This window comes from Vombatus ursinus, unplaced genomic scaffold (assembly GCF_900497805.2).
Source record: "Vombatus ursinus unplaced genomic scaffold, bare-nosed wombat genome assembly UNPS02014811.1, whole genome shotgun sequence".
NCBI lineage: Eukaryota > Metazoa > Chordata > Mammalia > Diprotodontia > Vombatidae > Vombatus > Vombatus ursinus.
In genome coordinates this window covers 8,399,109-8,416,562 of record NW_020954589.1, presented here as the reverse complement: position 1 = coordinate 8,416,562, position 17,454 = coordinate 8,399,109, and the positions used below count along the sequence as shown (strand labels likewise).

At 41.2% G+C, this 17,454-nt stretch overlaps 1 protein-coding gene and 1 pseudogene across 1 annotated transcript; both read left to right on the top strand.

Annotated features, from left to right (window-relative positions):
- Positions 1-1,015: 1,015 nt before the first annotated feature.
- LOC114053585 (olfactory receptor 2G3-like) lies at positions 1,016-8,319 on the top strand. The gene is made up of 2 exons (XM_027876679.1): positions 1,016-1,969; positions 8,296-8,319. Exons 1-2 carry the CDS (start codon positions 1,019-1,021, stop codon positions 8,317-8,319), a joined length of 975 nt encoding a protein of 324 aa, XP_027732480.1. The 5' UTR covers positions 1,016-1,018.
- Positions 8,320-9,866: 1,547 nt separating this feature from the next.
- LOC114053394 lies at positions 9,867-13,686 on the top strand (annotated as a pseudogene).
- The last annotated feature ends 3,768 nt before the right edge of the window (positions 13,687-17,454 follow it).

Here is a 17,454-nt window from a genome sequence, read left to right as displayed (position 1 = left end):
TTCTTCTTCTTCTTCTTCTTCTTCTTCTTCTTCTTCTTCTTCTTCTTCTTCTTCTTCTTCTTCTCCTTATTGTTCTTCTTTTATACATGAGGGGAATAATATCTATCTCCAATATAGTTCAGAGTAGTTGTAGGGATCAAAGAAGATAATGTATATAAAAGCACTTTGTAACCCTGAGAAATGATATCAGGACTCAACTTTCATCATGTGTGAAGGTTAAATGAATAACCCAGAGGGGGATGCTACACATAAAAGATACAAATAAGGACTAACTACAAAACACAATGTGCATATATAAAGGAAAAAAATATAAAGACCAGGTGTTGCTAAAGATAGGATTCAGGAGAAAGAACAAACATCCACAATTCAATAATAAAACTGTTGTCCTCTATAGGTACTTATTAAAAGTTGCACAAGATAGCATAGCCTTGAAGAATCCAGAGTTACTTCTCCATGAGACATCAAAGGATAACTGTAGTGGAGCTTTAAAATTTACAACTGGAGTTATACATGTCAAGAAAATAGGAATAGGGATTCCTATAGGAATAGGAAACTAATGTACTTTCTTACCAGGAGAGAAAACTGCTCATGGAATCTTTCAGTAATTTGCTAAGTGAGAATATAATAGAATAAAGAAGGTGCCTTCCCAAGTTGACCAGATGTCTTTATCAGTTGTTCTGGTTACCATCTCCCTAGACAGTACTAGTGAAACAATTGACTGTTTCTATTCAAACTCCATTTTCAATACTTTAAACTATCATTTCAGTTACTCTTCATCAAGATTTATATTTTCTTTAAAAGTTTAATTGTTTCAGGGAAAGAGCTTGTAGTAAATTATGATTTCTTATTGCTTCCTATGAAGAACAGTATGTTTGTACTAGCTACCACCCTTAGGGAAGCAGATACATGAAGCTTTAATCCTCACTTTTTTTCCGTTGATTTCAGCAATTCTCCTGCCCAAGACTTTCCATCACTCTTTTCTTCATTGTTCCCAGCAGGTGACTCAAAGCAAAGTGACATGCAATACATAAATGGAAGCTTTCTGGATAATTTCATCCTAATGGGCTTCTTTAATTACCCATGGCTGGATCTACCCCTCTTCTTCATCCTTCTCACCTCCTACATCTTTACTCTAGTAGGGAACATTGCCATCATCCTGGTCTCTCAACTTGATATTCAACTTCACAGCCCAATGTATTTTTTTCTCATTAATCTCTCCTTTCTGGATGTCTGCTTCACCACCACCACAGTACCCCAGATGCTGGTCAACTTAGGGAGTCCAACTAAAACAATCACTTATGTGGGCTGTGTAGCCCAAGTCTATGTGTTTCAGTGGTTAGGTTGTACTGAGTGTGTCCTTCTAGGAATGATGGCTTTGGATCGCTATGTGGCTGTCTGTGAACCTCTGAGATACTCTGTTATCATGAATTACCAGCTCTGCTTACAGTTGGCCAGCACTGCCTGGCTTATAGGTTTGGCCAACTCATTGCTGCAGTCCACTCTCACAATCCAGCTACCCCTGTGTGATCACAGAGCATTGGACCACTTCTTCTGTGAATTGCCTAGTCTCATTAAAATGGCCTGTGTGGACACCACAGTCAATGAGATCACCTTGGCAGTGGTTGCTACCTTCTTGGTTTTGGGTCCTCTTTCCATGATTTTCATTTCTTACTGTTACATTATTCAAGCTGTGCTCCGAATCCCCTCTGCTGATGGAAGGCACAAGACCTTCAACACCTGCTCCTCACATCTATTAGTAATGGTTCTTTTTTATGGTCCTGGAATCTACATCTATATGCAGCCTTCAGGAAGTAGTTTCCAAGATTTGTCCAAATTCCTGACACTCTTTTACTGTGTCATCACCCCTATGGCTAATCCCTTCATCTACACTCCGAGGAACAAGGAAGTAAAGGGAGCACTGAGGAGACTTCTGAGAAAAGGCTTCCTGGTCATCAAGCAGAAGAGAAAGGTGTGGTTTTTTTTGGGGAGAGGGCATGAATCTGTGATGTGCCTAAAGCTGTTATCCCAGAAGACCAAAAGGCTTTGCTTATTTCCCTTGCTAATCCATGCACTTCACTTTCTTTTTTAAATTGTTTTTATTCATTCTGAACTTAAATACAGGAAGACACAAAAAACCCATTCACACAGCACAACACAAAGAGAGGATTCAATATGAAATCACGAATCTCCATTTCACACTATTTACTTTTTTGAAAAACTATGCAATAAATACTATTTATTGGTTTTTTAAATTAACTTATTTTGATTTATCAACAATTACTTCCATATGCTTTTGAGTTTAAAATTTTTCTCCCTCTTCCTCCCCACTACTCTCCCCAAGATGGTGCATTACATATTTATTGTTTTCAAAGCTATCCTGCTTTTCTGTTCTTTCTTCTGAGTTTTCTTTTGTTCTCTGCTGTACATTTTTTATTTTTTTCTCCCTCTCTTGCCATCCCCTGCTACAGAAGGCCACTATTAGACACAGGTGTGTGTGTGTGTGTGTGTGTGTGTGTGTGTGTGTGTGTGTGAGTAAAACCATACTATGTGAACTTCTATTTATCAATTCTTTCTCTAGAGGCAGATAGCATCTGCCTTCAAAAGTCCTTTGTATTTGACTTGAATATTTATAACACTCAAAATAACTTAGTCATTTACAGTTGTTCTTTGAATAATATTGTTGTTACTATATACAACATTCTTTTAGTTCTGCTCATTTCATTCTTCATTATTTCTTTCCAGTCTTTCCATGTTTTTCTAAAATCAGACTGCTCATCATTTCTTATAGCACAGTAGCATTCCATCACAATCATGTAACACAACTTGTTTAGCCATTCCCCAATTGACAGGCATCCCCTCAATTTTCAGTCCTTAGCCACCACAAAGAGAGTTGCTATAACTGTTCTGGAACATTTAAGTTATTTTCCTTTTCCCCTGATCACCTTGAGAAGCAGAACTAAAAGCAGTATTGCTGAGTCAAAGGATATACACAGTTTTATCACTCTTTGGGCATAATTCCACATTGTTCTCCAAAATGCTTGAATCAGTTCATAGTTCTACCCACAGCATATTAGTGTCCCAATTTTTCAAATATTTGTCATTTTCTCTTTCTATCATTTTAACCAGTCCAATAGGTGTGAGATGATATCTCAGAGTTGTTTTAATTTGCTAATCAATAATGATTTAGAGTGTTTTTTATATGACTGTATACAGTTTTGCTTTTTTCATTGAAAAACTGCCTATTCATATCCTTTGACCATTTGTCAATTGAGGAATTACTCATGTACTTATAAATTAGACAAAGTTCTCTATATATTTGAGATATGATACCTTTATCTGATAAACTCTCTATAAATTCCCTCTTCTCCAATTTTCTACTTTCTTTCTAATCTTGGTTACATTGGTTTTATTTGTGCAAACCCTTTTTAATTTAATGTAATCAAAATTATCCATTTTATACCTCATAATGCCTTCTATCTCTTATTTATTCATAAATTCTTCTCCTATCTCTAAGTTTGACAACTAATATATTCCATTTATATCTAGGCTACATATCCATTTTGACCTTATCTTAGTAAATGATATAAAATATTGGTTTTTGCCCAATTTTTATTAGACTGCTTTCCAGTTTTCTCAACATTTCCCCAAGTAATAAATTCTAATCCCCAAAATGTAAATCTTTATATTTACAAGATTATTATAATCATTTACTACTATGCTGAAGTAGCTGTTTTAACTTCCTTATCTTTTGAGTATGAACCCAGATCCTCTCTATTACCATAGCAGCAAATTATAGTTAGGTTCTTTCTCTTTTGTTTACTCAATTGTTTTAGTGGCTTATTTCTGTTATATTATTTCTGTTTATATCTGTTAACTTCGTGTTATAGTTTGGCTGTTGTCCTGAGGTATGGGGGGTAATGTTCAGTTTTTTTTCTGCTGTTGTTTTCTGAACTCTATCTGGGGACCTGATCTCAGGTACCCCTCTCTGCCCCTGAGCCACGGCATCAGGAACAGTGGAAGGTTTCTCAATCTTCCTCTGGTCAGTCATTTGACTCCTAAACTGTCTGTGATGAAAACATTCCTGAAGCTGAGGTTGCTGATACAGCTGACTCCAGGGCTTGTTGTTTGTTTATTGGAGGTATCTGCACTTCAATCAGCCCAGACCATCACCCCAGGAGGTCCGGTCTTTCCTAAGGACCTCCTAAGCAGTCTTAGGCAGACAACAGTTTTACCCTGACTTTTAATTCTCTCTGCTGCTCAAAATTCACCTTGAGGCATGATTTTAATTTGTTTATGAAGAAATTTGGGAGAGCCAGGTAATTTTCTGCCTTATTCTGCCATCTTCCCAGAATCCTCTTACAATTCACTTTCTTCAAAATCCTGATCAAAACTCAATTCCACCAAGAAACTTTTCTTATTAACTACACACAGATTTGTTTAATTTATTAATCCATTACTATGTATCTTCAGTATTTAGTGTATATATATTGTATTCAGGATGAAACAACCACTAAAGATATTCTGGAAGATCCCCTTTGCCCTGATTTATAACTGCATATATACATTGCTTTGTGTTTATAACTAATTTGATTGTGTTCCCTCTGTCTTCTATTAATCTTCGTAACCTCATTAAAACCAGAACATATTTCACTGACATTTTTGTGTTCTTCAAATAGCATCCTTCACCTAGTCCCAAACTTGGATTGTTCCCATCATCTGTTAATTTTGCTTCTTTTCACATGATGCTGAATGAACCTAGAGAAAATAATGAAATCGTGATGACTGCACATTTATACAACATAATCTCAACTGGTCCCTCACTATAGCATGGCACTATAGAGTTGTTTCATACTACACCACCCGATTCACTGTTTCAATCACTACAGAGGCTGTTTCAAACACTTTCCTCTCTCCTCATGTTTCCTGTGATATTCCCCTTCCATCCTCTTAAATGAGGATCTTGCCTCACGCTTCACTGAAAAGACTGAAGCCATTTGTTGAGAGTTGCCTCTTGTCTCCTCATCATCACACATCCCTCATACATCTTCCCCTAGTATCTCCTCCTTCACAAAAAGATAGGGACCTTCATCTTACCAAAGCAAACCCCTATACATGCACCTCGAAACCATTCCATCCCATCTTTTCCAGCAGATTACCTTATCTATCAAGCTCATTCTCACAAATCTTCAATTTTTTCCCTATTTACTGGCTATTTCCTTGCTGCTTACAAACATACATCTCCTCAATCCTTAAAAATCACTCACCAATCTCATGTTTATCCTCTATGGTTCAACTCTTTTATCTATATATAATTGGTACCTCCACCTTTCCTTTTACTCCCTTCTAAATCTTCTGTAATCTTGTTTCCAGCCTCATCATTCAACTGAAATTGCTCTCTCCATATTAACAATGATCTCTTAATGATAAAATCTAATGGCCTTTCCTGAATCTTCATCCTGCTTGCTTTCTCTGCAGCCTTTTATTCTGGTGAACACTCTTCTCTTCTGGCTACTCTCCTCCCTAGTTTTTAATGAAGGTGTTCTCTCCTGGTTTTCCTCCTACATGTCTTCTGTTTTATTTCTATAATATCTTGTTTGATGAACTTATGAACTCTCATGAGTTCAGTTTTCATATCAATGCAGATGATTACCAAACCAGAAATTGTTATCTTTCATCTGGAACTCACCCCTTTCCAGTTTCTCTGTGATCTTTGTAAATATTTGTAATATTGTAAATATTATTTCATGTTCTATTCTCACTGATGAATCAAATCCTCACAGTGAAGCTCATGGCTACATCTCCCTCTCAAGGTTCTAGTGGGATCTTTAAGGGAGTTGCAGCATATCTTTTTTTTAATGCCTTTTGGCTCAAACTGCCATTCTGGTGTGATCACCTTAATGTTAAACACAAGTTACAGATAGTATCTCTCTTGTATCATTGAATGATTTAATGGTTAGCACCCCAATAAGAATTAGCTAAATAAAATAAATTAACTTTTGAAAAGGGATATTTGCTCAGAAGATATAGCTTAAACAAGAGTATAAATAATTCCTCCAAGCCAAGAACATATTCTCTCTTCTGTTACCTCATTCCCTGGGAAGAGTGGGCTCAAGTTTAAAGCAGCTGATAAAGTTGCCCCAACAAGTTCACTTCCTAGTATGGCACAGTGGCTAGACAAATCATATTCTCAGCTTCCACTGGGCTGGCTCCCTTGGGGATGTGCTGTTACCTCATTTGGCTGGGCTGCCATCAAAATTTGGCATGGGTTCTGGTTTGTAGACCTATAGTGCCTTGCCATTCTGACTTTTTAAAGCTCATAGAGTTATAGCCATCTCCAATACTTCTTTATCTAAAAGCAGCAAAGAACCAAAGAATAGAAGTGCCATGTATTCATTGGCCATATGTTGGCCTTAATGGAGAGAGTTCAAGATCTTTTCCTCCACCCACAATCTTACAGCAGGTCTTCTTTCAGATCCTAGCCAAGAAGAGAAAGAAAGACAGAGACACATTTTGGCCAGTTAGTGCCTTTTGAATGCACACTCAGTTCTGGCTTAATAGCCAATCAGAAGTCCATTTTTCATTTTTGCACAATTAAAACCAATGCAACCAAAATGAGAAGGAAAGCAAAAAACTGGGGAAAAGTTTTGCAACAAGTTTCTCTGATAAAGTCCTTGTTTCTTAAATATACAGAGAACAGAGTCAAATTTATAAGAATACAAGTCATTCCTCAATTGATAAATGGTCAAAGGATACGAACAGGCTGTTTTCAGGTGAAGAAATTAAAGCCATCTATAGTCATATGAAAAATGCTCTAAATCATTATTGATTAGAGCAATTAAATTAAATTAATTAAATGAATGATTAGAGAAATTAAATTAAAACAACTCTGAGGTACCACCTTATACCTATCAGATTGGCTAATAGGACAAAAAATGGAAAATGATAAATATTGGAGGGGATGTGGGAAAACTGGGACACTAATCCACTGTTGGTAGAGTTGTAAACTGATCCAACTATTCTGGAAAACAATTTGCAACTATACCCAAAGGGCTATAAAATCATATCCTTTGATCCAGCAATACCACTGCTAGGTCTGTATCCCAAAAAGATTTAAAAAAGGGCAGTTGAGGTTCTATTTGTAAAAAAAAAAAAATTACAGCAGCTTTTTTGTGGTAGCTAAGAATTGGAAATTGGAGGATGCCCATCAATTGGGGAATGGCTGAACAAGTTGTGGTATATGGTTATAATAGAATATTATTGTCCTATAAGAAATGAAAAGCAGGATGATTTTAGAAAAACCTGGAAAGACATACATGAACTGATACAAAGTGAAGTGAGCAGAACTGGAAGAATATTGTAGATAATAACAGCAGTACTGGATGATGAAGAACTGTGAATGATTAGTCTATTCTCAACAATACAATGATATAAGACAATTCCAAAGGACTCATAATGAAAAATGGTATCTGTCTTTAGAGAAAAATGAAGTTGTCTAAATACAGACTGAAGAATACTATTTTTCTTTTTTCCTTTCTTCTTTCCTTATTTCTTCCTTTTATTCTTTATTTTTTCCTTCTTTCTTTCCTTTTTTTTTCTTTCTTTCTCAAATCTTGCACAAAATGACTCATATGGAAATGTTTTACACGATTGAACACGTATAACCTATATCAGTTTGCTTACTATCTTGGGGTGGGGAGAGGAGAGAGGGATAGAATTTGGAATGCAAAGCCTGAAAAAATTCCCAAATGTTAAAAGCTGTTTTTGCATATAATAGGGGAAAGTGAGGAAGTAGCTCGAAGTTACTCAGACTGCTATATCTAATAGAGCCACAAGGTGGCACTCTAGGCTTGAGCTAATGGCTCATATAACTATGACTATAGATGACCCTGGAGTTTATTGAATGGGGGATGGTGTCTATGTTATGGTCAGACCTTTATTTTAGGAAGATGACTTTGGCAGCTAAGTGGATGATGGACTGGAGTGAAAAGAAGCTTGAGGCACCAGGGTGACATTTCTGTGAGGGGAGAGAAAGGGACATGTAGCAGAACTGTTGTGAAGGTAAAAATGACAAACTTCCCTTGCTCCCCAACCAACTTGTCAGAATGTGTGTATACCACACCCCATCTGATTCTTTGACTGAAGTCAGGGAATGGGCAAGCACCTTCTAGATTTGAGATAGAAACAGGCAAATCATGGCATTTCTCACTTCCTAAACTAGTACCCCTATTCCAGTGATAAGAGATTTCTTGAAGTAAAGGGGAGACATGATTTAATCCAGTCTTCTTACTTTTACAGGTGAGGAACCCAAGGCTCATGTAAAACAGGTCACTAATAGTGTGTTAGTGGCTAAAAAGGACTTTTTCCTCCTTGATGCTCGTTTATCTTTCCATAAATCTGCCATAGGCCTCCCTCTGATTCTCTTAATATCTTCCTAATATTCACCCATTTGTTGTTTCTCACTCACACTAAATGACTGACCATGCCTTTTCTGGTCTGTATATACAACTAATAATGGATTTCATACCACCTTTCCTGGGCAAGTTGTTGGTAACCCACTACAGGTTATTTATGCCTAATTATGCCTTTTTCCTGTTGCTTCAATTATAATTTTGTTTTTTTCCTCCCACTAGATTGTGGTGTTCTATGACTCATAGTCATGCATGTCATCAGTAGAAATAGATATTAATTAGATGAACAGTTTGTAATTACTTAAAGCACCACACAATTTTTCAAATGAAACACAGTCTACTCTTCTCCTCCTGTTCATTGTGGATCCAGCTCATTGTCATTTGGTGTTCCTACCCAAGAGATTAACAGACAGCTTTAATGAACAGATTACCCATGAAGGTACATGTCATAAAGAGTCTAGGTGATATTGGGGTTTTCTCCACTTTGCTTTTTCATTGTACTGATAGATCAATTTCTTTGATATTGCCATAGATTTCCCTTCAGATTGATGTGATTTGTGTGTCATATAGGAATGAGAGGAATTGGAGAATCCTGCCATCTGGAGAGGATTATTCTTTTGTTTGAATTCAAGGCATGACATGCTCTGTGCTACTGGCAGATTGGTGCAGTGGAACATAACATTTGAAACCCAATGTTTTGGGTTCCAATCCTGGCATTCTTATTTACTGTGACCTTACTTACTGAGAGTCAATTTCCTTCCCATAAAAGCATTGGTATAAATGATGTCTAAAACCTTATTTATGTCTACTTCACATGACTATAGGTAAACATGTTTCTGTTTTATATTTCATTTTATGGCAGTGCTCTGTTCTTCATGTAAAATTTCTCCATTGCATCTATCAAAGAATTTTCAATCTTGACTTGCCCAGAGTCACACAGCTAGTAAGTTTTATGTGGCCACACACTCCTCCACAAACCAATCTGCAGATTTCTTCAGTCCTCAGATGCCCTCAATTTTGTGTGGGGAAATTTTCTTCCTAACTTCTAAGGAGAGGAAAGGGTCACACTGAGAAGGGCTGGAGGTTGGAAGGCCAGCAGAGGAGGGTTGAGTCCTGGGACCTTATTTTTATCTGATTCAAGCTGGAAGCACAAGAGCTGTGTGTTCCTGGAATGATGGTGGGAGGGAGGGAGACTCAGGCACTCCCTAGAATTAGAGGCTGCTCTGTGAATAACACAGAAAGATGAAAAATCTATAAAACTGGAGATTTCCTCTGTGTCAGTTTCAGTTTTGTCTCCTAACTTTCATTCTGCTCATTCACCAATGACGTTTTTTTGTTTTATATTTTCTATTGGGTAGCAGAGACTCTTTGAAGCCAACCAGAAGTTAAGGATTCGTTTCTTTATAAACCCAGTGTAAATTGATTTCCATAATCTTGTGCTTCATCTGCCTGTTGACCATGAAGCGTTACATGGGCTTTCTCTTTTTGTTGAGGTGCCTGGTCCTGACAGAGACCTGGGCAGGTAAGTAGAGAATAGTACCAAATTGGCTGCCTGGAGATTGGACAAAGCATGGGATTTTGCTACAGAAAGCTCCTCCAACACAAGCCCAGAGTGAATTTCCAGGGGACCAGCTCCGTAATCTTAGGTGAAGTTAAGGTAGTGGTAAAAGGAAGAATCAATAACTAAGCGCGTGTGTGACTTGGGGAGCCTGCCATCCCTTAGCTGGGCTTTGGCGAGGGGTGGGGTTGGGCGGTGAGGGGGTGGGGTCTTGGTGTAGGTCCTTTAGTTTGTGAGTGGTTAGGTCAATGGGTGTGAAGATATGGGGCGTTGAGGCAGAGGTGCCAGAAGAGAGAATAGGTGTGACAGTCCTGGGGGTGTTAAGGAAGAGCCGAGCTGTTTGGAAGCCCCCGGCATTCAAGAGCGAGGATAGAGAACAAGGAGCAGCTTAAAGAGCTTCATAGAGAGGCGTCGGAGAGGGTGGGGATGAAGCTGGGGGCAGGTGAGGACCCAGGTGTAGGCTGAGAAGTGTGAGAGACCAGGACGCTGACCAAAGCGTCCTGCGGGCGGGGAGAGACGGGGGCAAAGTCTAGGCAAAGGGGCGCTAGGACCTGCGTGGGTTGTCACTGAAGGCTTTTTGCTGATCTCAAAGTGCTACTGTCATGAGAATTACTACGGTCCGGGGCGCAGTCCACCAAGAGAACAGAGAACGAAGGGACTGGGATACAGTGGGTGGGGAGGCAACGCTAGACAGCCAGGGTTCGGAGTCCGAGGACAGACTTCGGGTTTGGCCGAAGACATTTGGATCACCAGGGTCGGGGCTATGCGGTCACTGCTTTGAGTCCGAGCCCGGGTCTCCACGTCTCAGGCTCTCACTCGCTGAGGTATTTCGACACCGTCGTGTACTAGCCCGAGATCGGGGAGTCGCGGTTCATCTCCGCGGGCTACTCGGACGATCAGCAGTTCGTGCGCTTCGATAGCGACAGCGAGAGTCAGAGGGCGAAGTCGCAGGCGCCGTGGATGGACAAGATGGACCAGGAGTACTGGGAGGGGGAGATGCTACTGTCCACAGTGGCAGCACAGAATTACCGAGTAGACCTGCAGACCCTGCGCCACTACTACAACCAGAGCGAGGGCGGTGCGTGATATGGGGCCCCGGGGTCACAAATCACGTCCACTGACCAGAGTGAGGAGGAGAGGCCGGGTCCGGATCCGTCCCACGGTCACCTGCGGGTCCCACTGGGGACAGGGAGTGGGACATCCTGGGTCGCGGGCGGATCGCGGAATTAGTTCCTGGTAAGGAAAGTCTTACTGCACTGACCCTGGGGTTGTGGGGCTGGGCAGGGGTCCACATCTTCCAGCGCATGTGTGGCTGCGAGGTTTTCCCCGACCTCAAGTTCAAGAGAGGGTTTAAACAATATGCCTACGACGGGCACGACTACATAGCCCTGGACACGGAGACCTACACGTGGACCGCCGCGGTGCCCGAGCCTGTGAACACCAAGCTCAAGATTGAGGCGGAGAGGAGCTTAGCTGAGAGAAAGAAAGCTTATCTGGAGGAGACTTGCGTGCTGTGGCTGCACAAGTACTTGGAGATCGGGAAGGAGATGCTGAAGAGGGCAGGTACCGCCCGGCGTCGCCCATGGTGCCGAGTACTCAAGGCCCCTCGCCAGCCTTTCTTCACCTCCCCCGCAGGCTCAACCCGACCTCAGGGTTCCCATGGACCTCAGGACCCGGATTGTGGGTTGTTCCCCGTGGCCCAGTCCATCCTTGTGCCCCTGGAGGGGAGGGGGAAAGGGAGACCCTGGAAAAGCCTCTGGCCTTTGCCCCCAGACCTCCCTTCTGCCCAAGTGACCTGTCACACTGACCCCGACGGAGAGGTGACCTTGCAATGCCGGGCCCAGGACTTTTACCCTGAGGAGATCCATTTGACTTGGCTGAGGGACGGGAGGAACAGCTCCAGAACATAGAGTTCATTGAGACTAGGCCTGCCGGAGATGGGACCTTCCAGAAGTGGGCCGCTTTGGGGATCACCTCGGGCCAGGAAGGGAAATATACCTGCCAAGTTCAGCACGAGGAACTGTCGGAGCCCCTCACCCTGAAATGGGGTAAGGACAGTGAGGAGGAGCTGGGGAAAAGGCCATCTCCCACCTCCCAGAAAGTGCAGACGGGTGTGGAGTTACTGGGTGGAGTGGGGAAGGGGTTAGTGAGTCTCAGGCCAGAGAGGGATCAGGGCCTTTCATTTTCCTTTTCCACTTTAGAGCTACAGTCCTCATGCACCTGGATCATTGTGGGGGGCATTGCTGTTGTCCTGCTTCTCATTGCAGTCATTGCTGGGGTTGTGATCTGGAGGAACGAGAATTCAGGTAGGCAAGATGGAAGGGGGTCATCAGGCAGTAAGCACCATGAAGATTCTGGCATCCTGCCTGAACTGGCAGCTTGTCTTTCTGTCCCCAAATCCTCTATTTTCCATCTAATAGAATGTTACATAGACTCTAATACTGTATATGAACAAACCTGTAAATGGAAAACATTTTCTGGAAGATGTCTTGCAGTGCTATAACAGGCTGCTGAGTAGGTAAACTGCTTCAGACTCAGATCAGAAATAAATATAGGGATTTCAGCCAAAGGATGGGTGTTGTAGAACAGATGTGGAAACCTATTGATGCAGAACTTGAGGTTGGGAAGTGCCTATTTGTGGTGCCTTTTTTCTCTCTTCCCGTTGGATCTGGATACTGGACTGGAGTGGAGAATGGGGGATGGGGTAGAGTCATAGTTGTAATTTGTTGTGTCTCCAAGACAAATCAGTGAAGGCCCCAGAGAGCCTTAGTATGGTCTCCTCTTCTGAATTCTTTGCTGGAATTTTTTTTCTTTTCCAGGTGGAAAAGCAGGGTGTAGGTAAGTGAAGGGTTGACATGGGGGGATAGAAAGAAGGGGCCAGCCTGTGGCATCTTTGGGACATGAGAAATGAGAAATCAGGGAGAGGTTTGCCCCAGTAAGTCAGTGTCCACTTTCCCTCCCATACCCCAGTTCCATAAAATATGTCCCTGACTGGATTATTTCCCTCCTTTGTCCCCAGACAGTGACAGTGCACAGGGGTCAGATGTCTCTCTTACAGCCAAAGGTGAGATTCTGGGCATCCTGGAACTGGAGAGGAGCTAGTGTAAAGGGGGCCAAGCAACGAGGGTGGGTATGTGAGTGGTTGGGTGAGGATTGGTTGGGTGGTGAGGCAGGCTTTTCAGAGAAGCTTGAGGCCAGAGATGACTTTGAGGGTCCTCCTTAATCTGTCTTTCTTTTTTCAGCTTGAGAGAATTGCCTTGAGAAAGAAAAGAAGGATATTCGAGTCTCTAATTCCTGTTTTATTCCTGTTGACCTCTGCTTTTCTCCACAATGTTGGCCCCTGTGGTCATCACTGTACTTTACTGGCCAAACCCCAGGGAAGCATCATTAGTGCTCTCATTCCATTATCTAAGGCCTCCCGCCTCTGCCTTCTTTCTTTCTACCTGTCTCACTTTGTAGAGAGGCAACCAGCCATAAGAGCCAGAGGGCTTTGGAAATGAGCCCACCTTCACATTTGATGTTGCACTGAACTCTGTGATATTTTTTTCTACTGAAAAAACATGCATAATTAATTATTTTCCTTGAAACTTCAATTTTTCACAACAATCTCAGTTGAGCTTTACATTTGGGTGGGGAATTTGCGGGGGCAGGATGACCCCTCAGGAGATGTTTTGGTCATGTAAAGGGGAAAATAAATTAAAGCTTGAACACTTCTAAGAATTCTTGTGCTTGTTCTGTTGAGTCTGTGATTGTAGATTGGGACTGGGGCAAAAAGGGGAAGGAGCCCTGCAGAGGAACAGTGTCTTGTACATGGTGCCTGTGCAGATGTTTGGCTTTGATTTCTACTGCTCAGGTGCACTTGTTGACATGGTATATTCTGACTTGTTCCAGGGCTTCAGGCAGAGCCCAGGCTACATGCTCCTCCTGTAACTGGAACTATACACAAAGGGGCTGATAGGTCATCAACCATAGGCCTACCCTCAGCACCTACTTTGAAAGAGTTTCAATTCTCTTTTTTGTTGTCATTTTCCTCCACCCTTGTGTATGCATCCTAGCTTTTCTTTCATTGCAGGAGCCTCCCTAAAGGCTTCTGTGGTCTCTACTCAAAGCTCAGTACAGGGCCCTGGGACTCCACCTCTATTGATATGGCCAATGCATTAGATGACTGTTGCCTTGTCCCCTTTTTAGACTGTCTCAAGATTGGGACTTTTCCTCCCCTCTGAAGAACAGAAGAGTCTGAATTTAGAATCAATAAAGGAAAGAATACCTGGTTTCTAAATATAAATATAAAAAAGCCCCTTCCCCTTCTCTACCTTGCTGAAGTCCCTACCCTATACACATTTAGAGCCAGTTTGTCCCTCTCTACCTATAATTTTCCTCCCCAACTCTCCTTTCCCCTTTTAAATGATCCCCACTGCTGGGAAATTTTGACTTCCCCTCTTTTATTCTGCCCTAATATTTCTTTCCAAATAAGAGGAATTTTAAAATTACTTATATTTCTCTCCCATCTTATAATCACTATCTCAGCTTAGCATTGGACAGTTTTTTTCCTCATCCAAGGCCATTCAAGTTTTGTTCACTTGTTCTAAAATCCCTGTGTGTGGGAGTTTCCCATTGCAATTATTAATTGATCCAACGAAGGCCATCATAAAATAGTGGAAGCAGGCAGAGACTTAGGCCCTACTATCTCCTAGTTGATATGTGATAATGGAGAAAACACATTTGCTAAAAATGTCAGGTCAGATTCTGGGGTTGTGTTGGGGCATTTGTTGTTCATATCACACTTTGAGTGCCTCGGACACAGTTTTTTTGCAACAGAAGGTCAGAGGCCTCTCTATGAGCTTTTGTTCATCTCCCAAGCAGCCCTGGGGATTTTGTGATAATAAGCAGGTGGATGATCTCCCCTGGGATGTAAGTCATCTTATACCATGGTCAGACATGATTTGGGGACCCTGGGGGTGAAGTGGGGAAGGAGCTTAGAGGGAGTGGAACTACATTCCTCTTTGAGTGCAGCAGCTTCCTCTTGCCTTAGTCATCCAGTTGTGGAGGGTTGTACATGGAAGACTTGTCTTCTCTTTTCTCACAAGACTTCCTATCCCCTTGTGACTTACAAGTAGCAGGACAAAAAGCTTTCCTTTCTATCTCTGATGAATAGTTAGTTTACTGAAATATGAAACATCTCTCATAGAACTGGAGTTGCTTTTCTGACCTGATCCATAAGCTCTGTAACCCCCAGAGTCTAACTTTGCAGACCCCCCTTTCTTAACAATTACAACATAAGGAGAAGGGGCTGTTTCAGGAGGCTCCTCCTCGGAGGAACTGAGTGACCAAATCTTATGGGGTTTCTTACAGGGTGGATTCCATGCAAATATAGGTTTGACCAGAAGTGTCAAATACACAGCCTACTGACTGGCTGCAATATTCTAGAGTGCTTTGGAACCAGATTAAAGTGTAGTTGGGAAATGTTTAACAAAGAAGTGAAGATACAATAAAGCAGGTAACATTTCTTTTTAAATCTAGGTCAATATGTGGCCTGCAGGAGTCCTTATGTACAGATTAATGGCTCCCATTTCCATTTGGGGGCATCTAGGTGGTGCAGTAGATAGAGTGCAGGGCCTGGAGTCAGGAAGACTCATTTTTCCTGAGTTCAAATCTGGCCTCAGACACTTACTAGCTGTGTGACCCTGGACAAGTCACTTAACCCTGTGCCTCAGTTTCCTCATTTGTAAAATGAGTTGGAGAATGAAATGGCAAACCATTCCAGTGTCTTTACCAAGACTACCCCAAATGGGATCATAGATTGGACATGACTTAAAATGACTAAATGATAACAACAAATTTCCATTTGAGTTTGACATCACTGGTTAGACTAGCTGACTTCTGAGGGCCCAAATAACTCTCAAATTCTGTGATTCTGATTTCCCCTACACTTATGGTTGTTTAATGTCAAGGGGTTCCCTAACCCTTTGCTACTACTCATTTAACCCATATAGGATCATATAAGGATGTTGAAGCTGCCCATTGTGAATAATTGTTGGGTCCACATCCTTCTAGAGGATATATATGTGTGCTGGGGTCAGGGTCTGGCAAACAAAAACTTTCCAATCCCAAATATTAGCTTGCCCTATGAGGGCCTTTGCTTTACCTTCTTCTTTTTCTAACAGTCTCCATGTAGCTCACAGGTTCAAAGCAAAAGATCTGGCTTCTTATTAGCCTGAGTATCACTGGTAATGCAAATGTTATTCTCCTCATTTTACTCATGAAGAAACTGAGATATAGAGAAGTTCAGTGAAGGGCTCAGAGTCACATGCCCAATGAAAGTCAGAATTCAGACTCTGAGAATCACGGGTCATTTCTCACAAAATTCCAAATTAATTTCAAGAATAGTTGGACTTACTTGCAGCTCACCAAACAATGCCCCATAGTGCTCCCATGCCACCCCTACCATGAAAAATGAGCATTTAAAAGGTTTTTGATGATTTAATGAGCATGAGTTGATATCCCAGAGATGTTTTAATGTACAAGTCTCCTAATATGGGTGATTCAGAGTTATTGTCATATGTTCATGCACTTTATCTGATGAAAACTGTTCATATCCTTTGGCCACTTTTTTGTTGGGGAAGGTTTCTTTGTGATATATTTTTGTAAAAACCCCTGATATGTTAGGTATCAGACTTCTATCAGAGATGTTTGGTGTAAAGACTTGTCTCTTCAAAAGCCTTTCTTCAGACTACACAGACTACATTTATACAAAACATTTTTAATTTTACCTAATCACAATGGTTTCTTTGCCTTTTATGAGCACTTCTGTTCCTCATTGGGTTATGGATTCTCAATCAACCATAGCTAAAGATGGATTCTTCTATTTTCTAATTTTTAAAAATTAAATTACATATAGATCCCCTGTAACAGCCATAGCTAGCATTTATACAGCATCTTAAGGTTTGCAAAATACTTTAGAAATATTATCTTATTTGATCTTCCCAACCACTCCAGGAGACAGATACTATTATTATGTTCATTTTAGAGGTGAGAAAACTGAGACAGACAGAGATTAGGTCTCCACCATTACACAACTAGTAAGTGTCTTGAGGCAGTATTTGAACTGAGACCTTCCCAACTTCCAATCTAGAGCTCCATACACTGTTCCATCTAGCTACTTCTCTGTATCCATTTGGAGTTTACTATGTCATTTGGTCTATGTGTTATTCTAAACATAATTTTGCCAAACTGCTTTCCTGTTTTCCAGCAGTTCTCATTTACCTAATGTTATGTTGCTATGACATCTAAGGACCATGTCTCGATAGGTGACTCTCAGAGTTTCTACGACATTGAATTGGCAATTCTAGCTGCACAGCTGTGGGCAAGTTGATGCATTTGTGCCTTTATCTGTAGAACAAGGGCATTATAATGGGCTGATAATCTTTAAGATCCTTTCCATTGCTGATGCCCAATAGTTCTATGGATAAATATTAATTTTTTTCTTTT

Excerpts from the sequence above, each read along its gene's own strand:
- LOC114053585 (XM_027876679.1), top strand. The coding sequence starts at position 1,019 with ATGCAATACATAAATGGAAGCTTTCTGGATAATTTCATCCTAATGGGC. Across the intron at positions 1,970-8,295 it reads TCATCAAGCAGAAGAGAAAG|GTGAGGAACCCAAGGCTCAT; the intron begins GTGTGGTTTTTT and ends TTACTTTTACAG.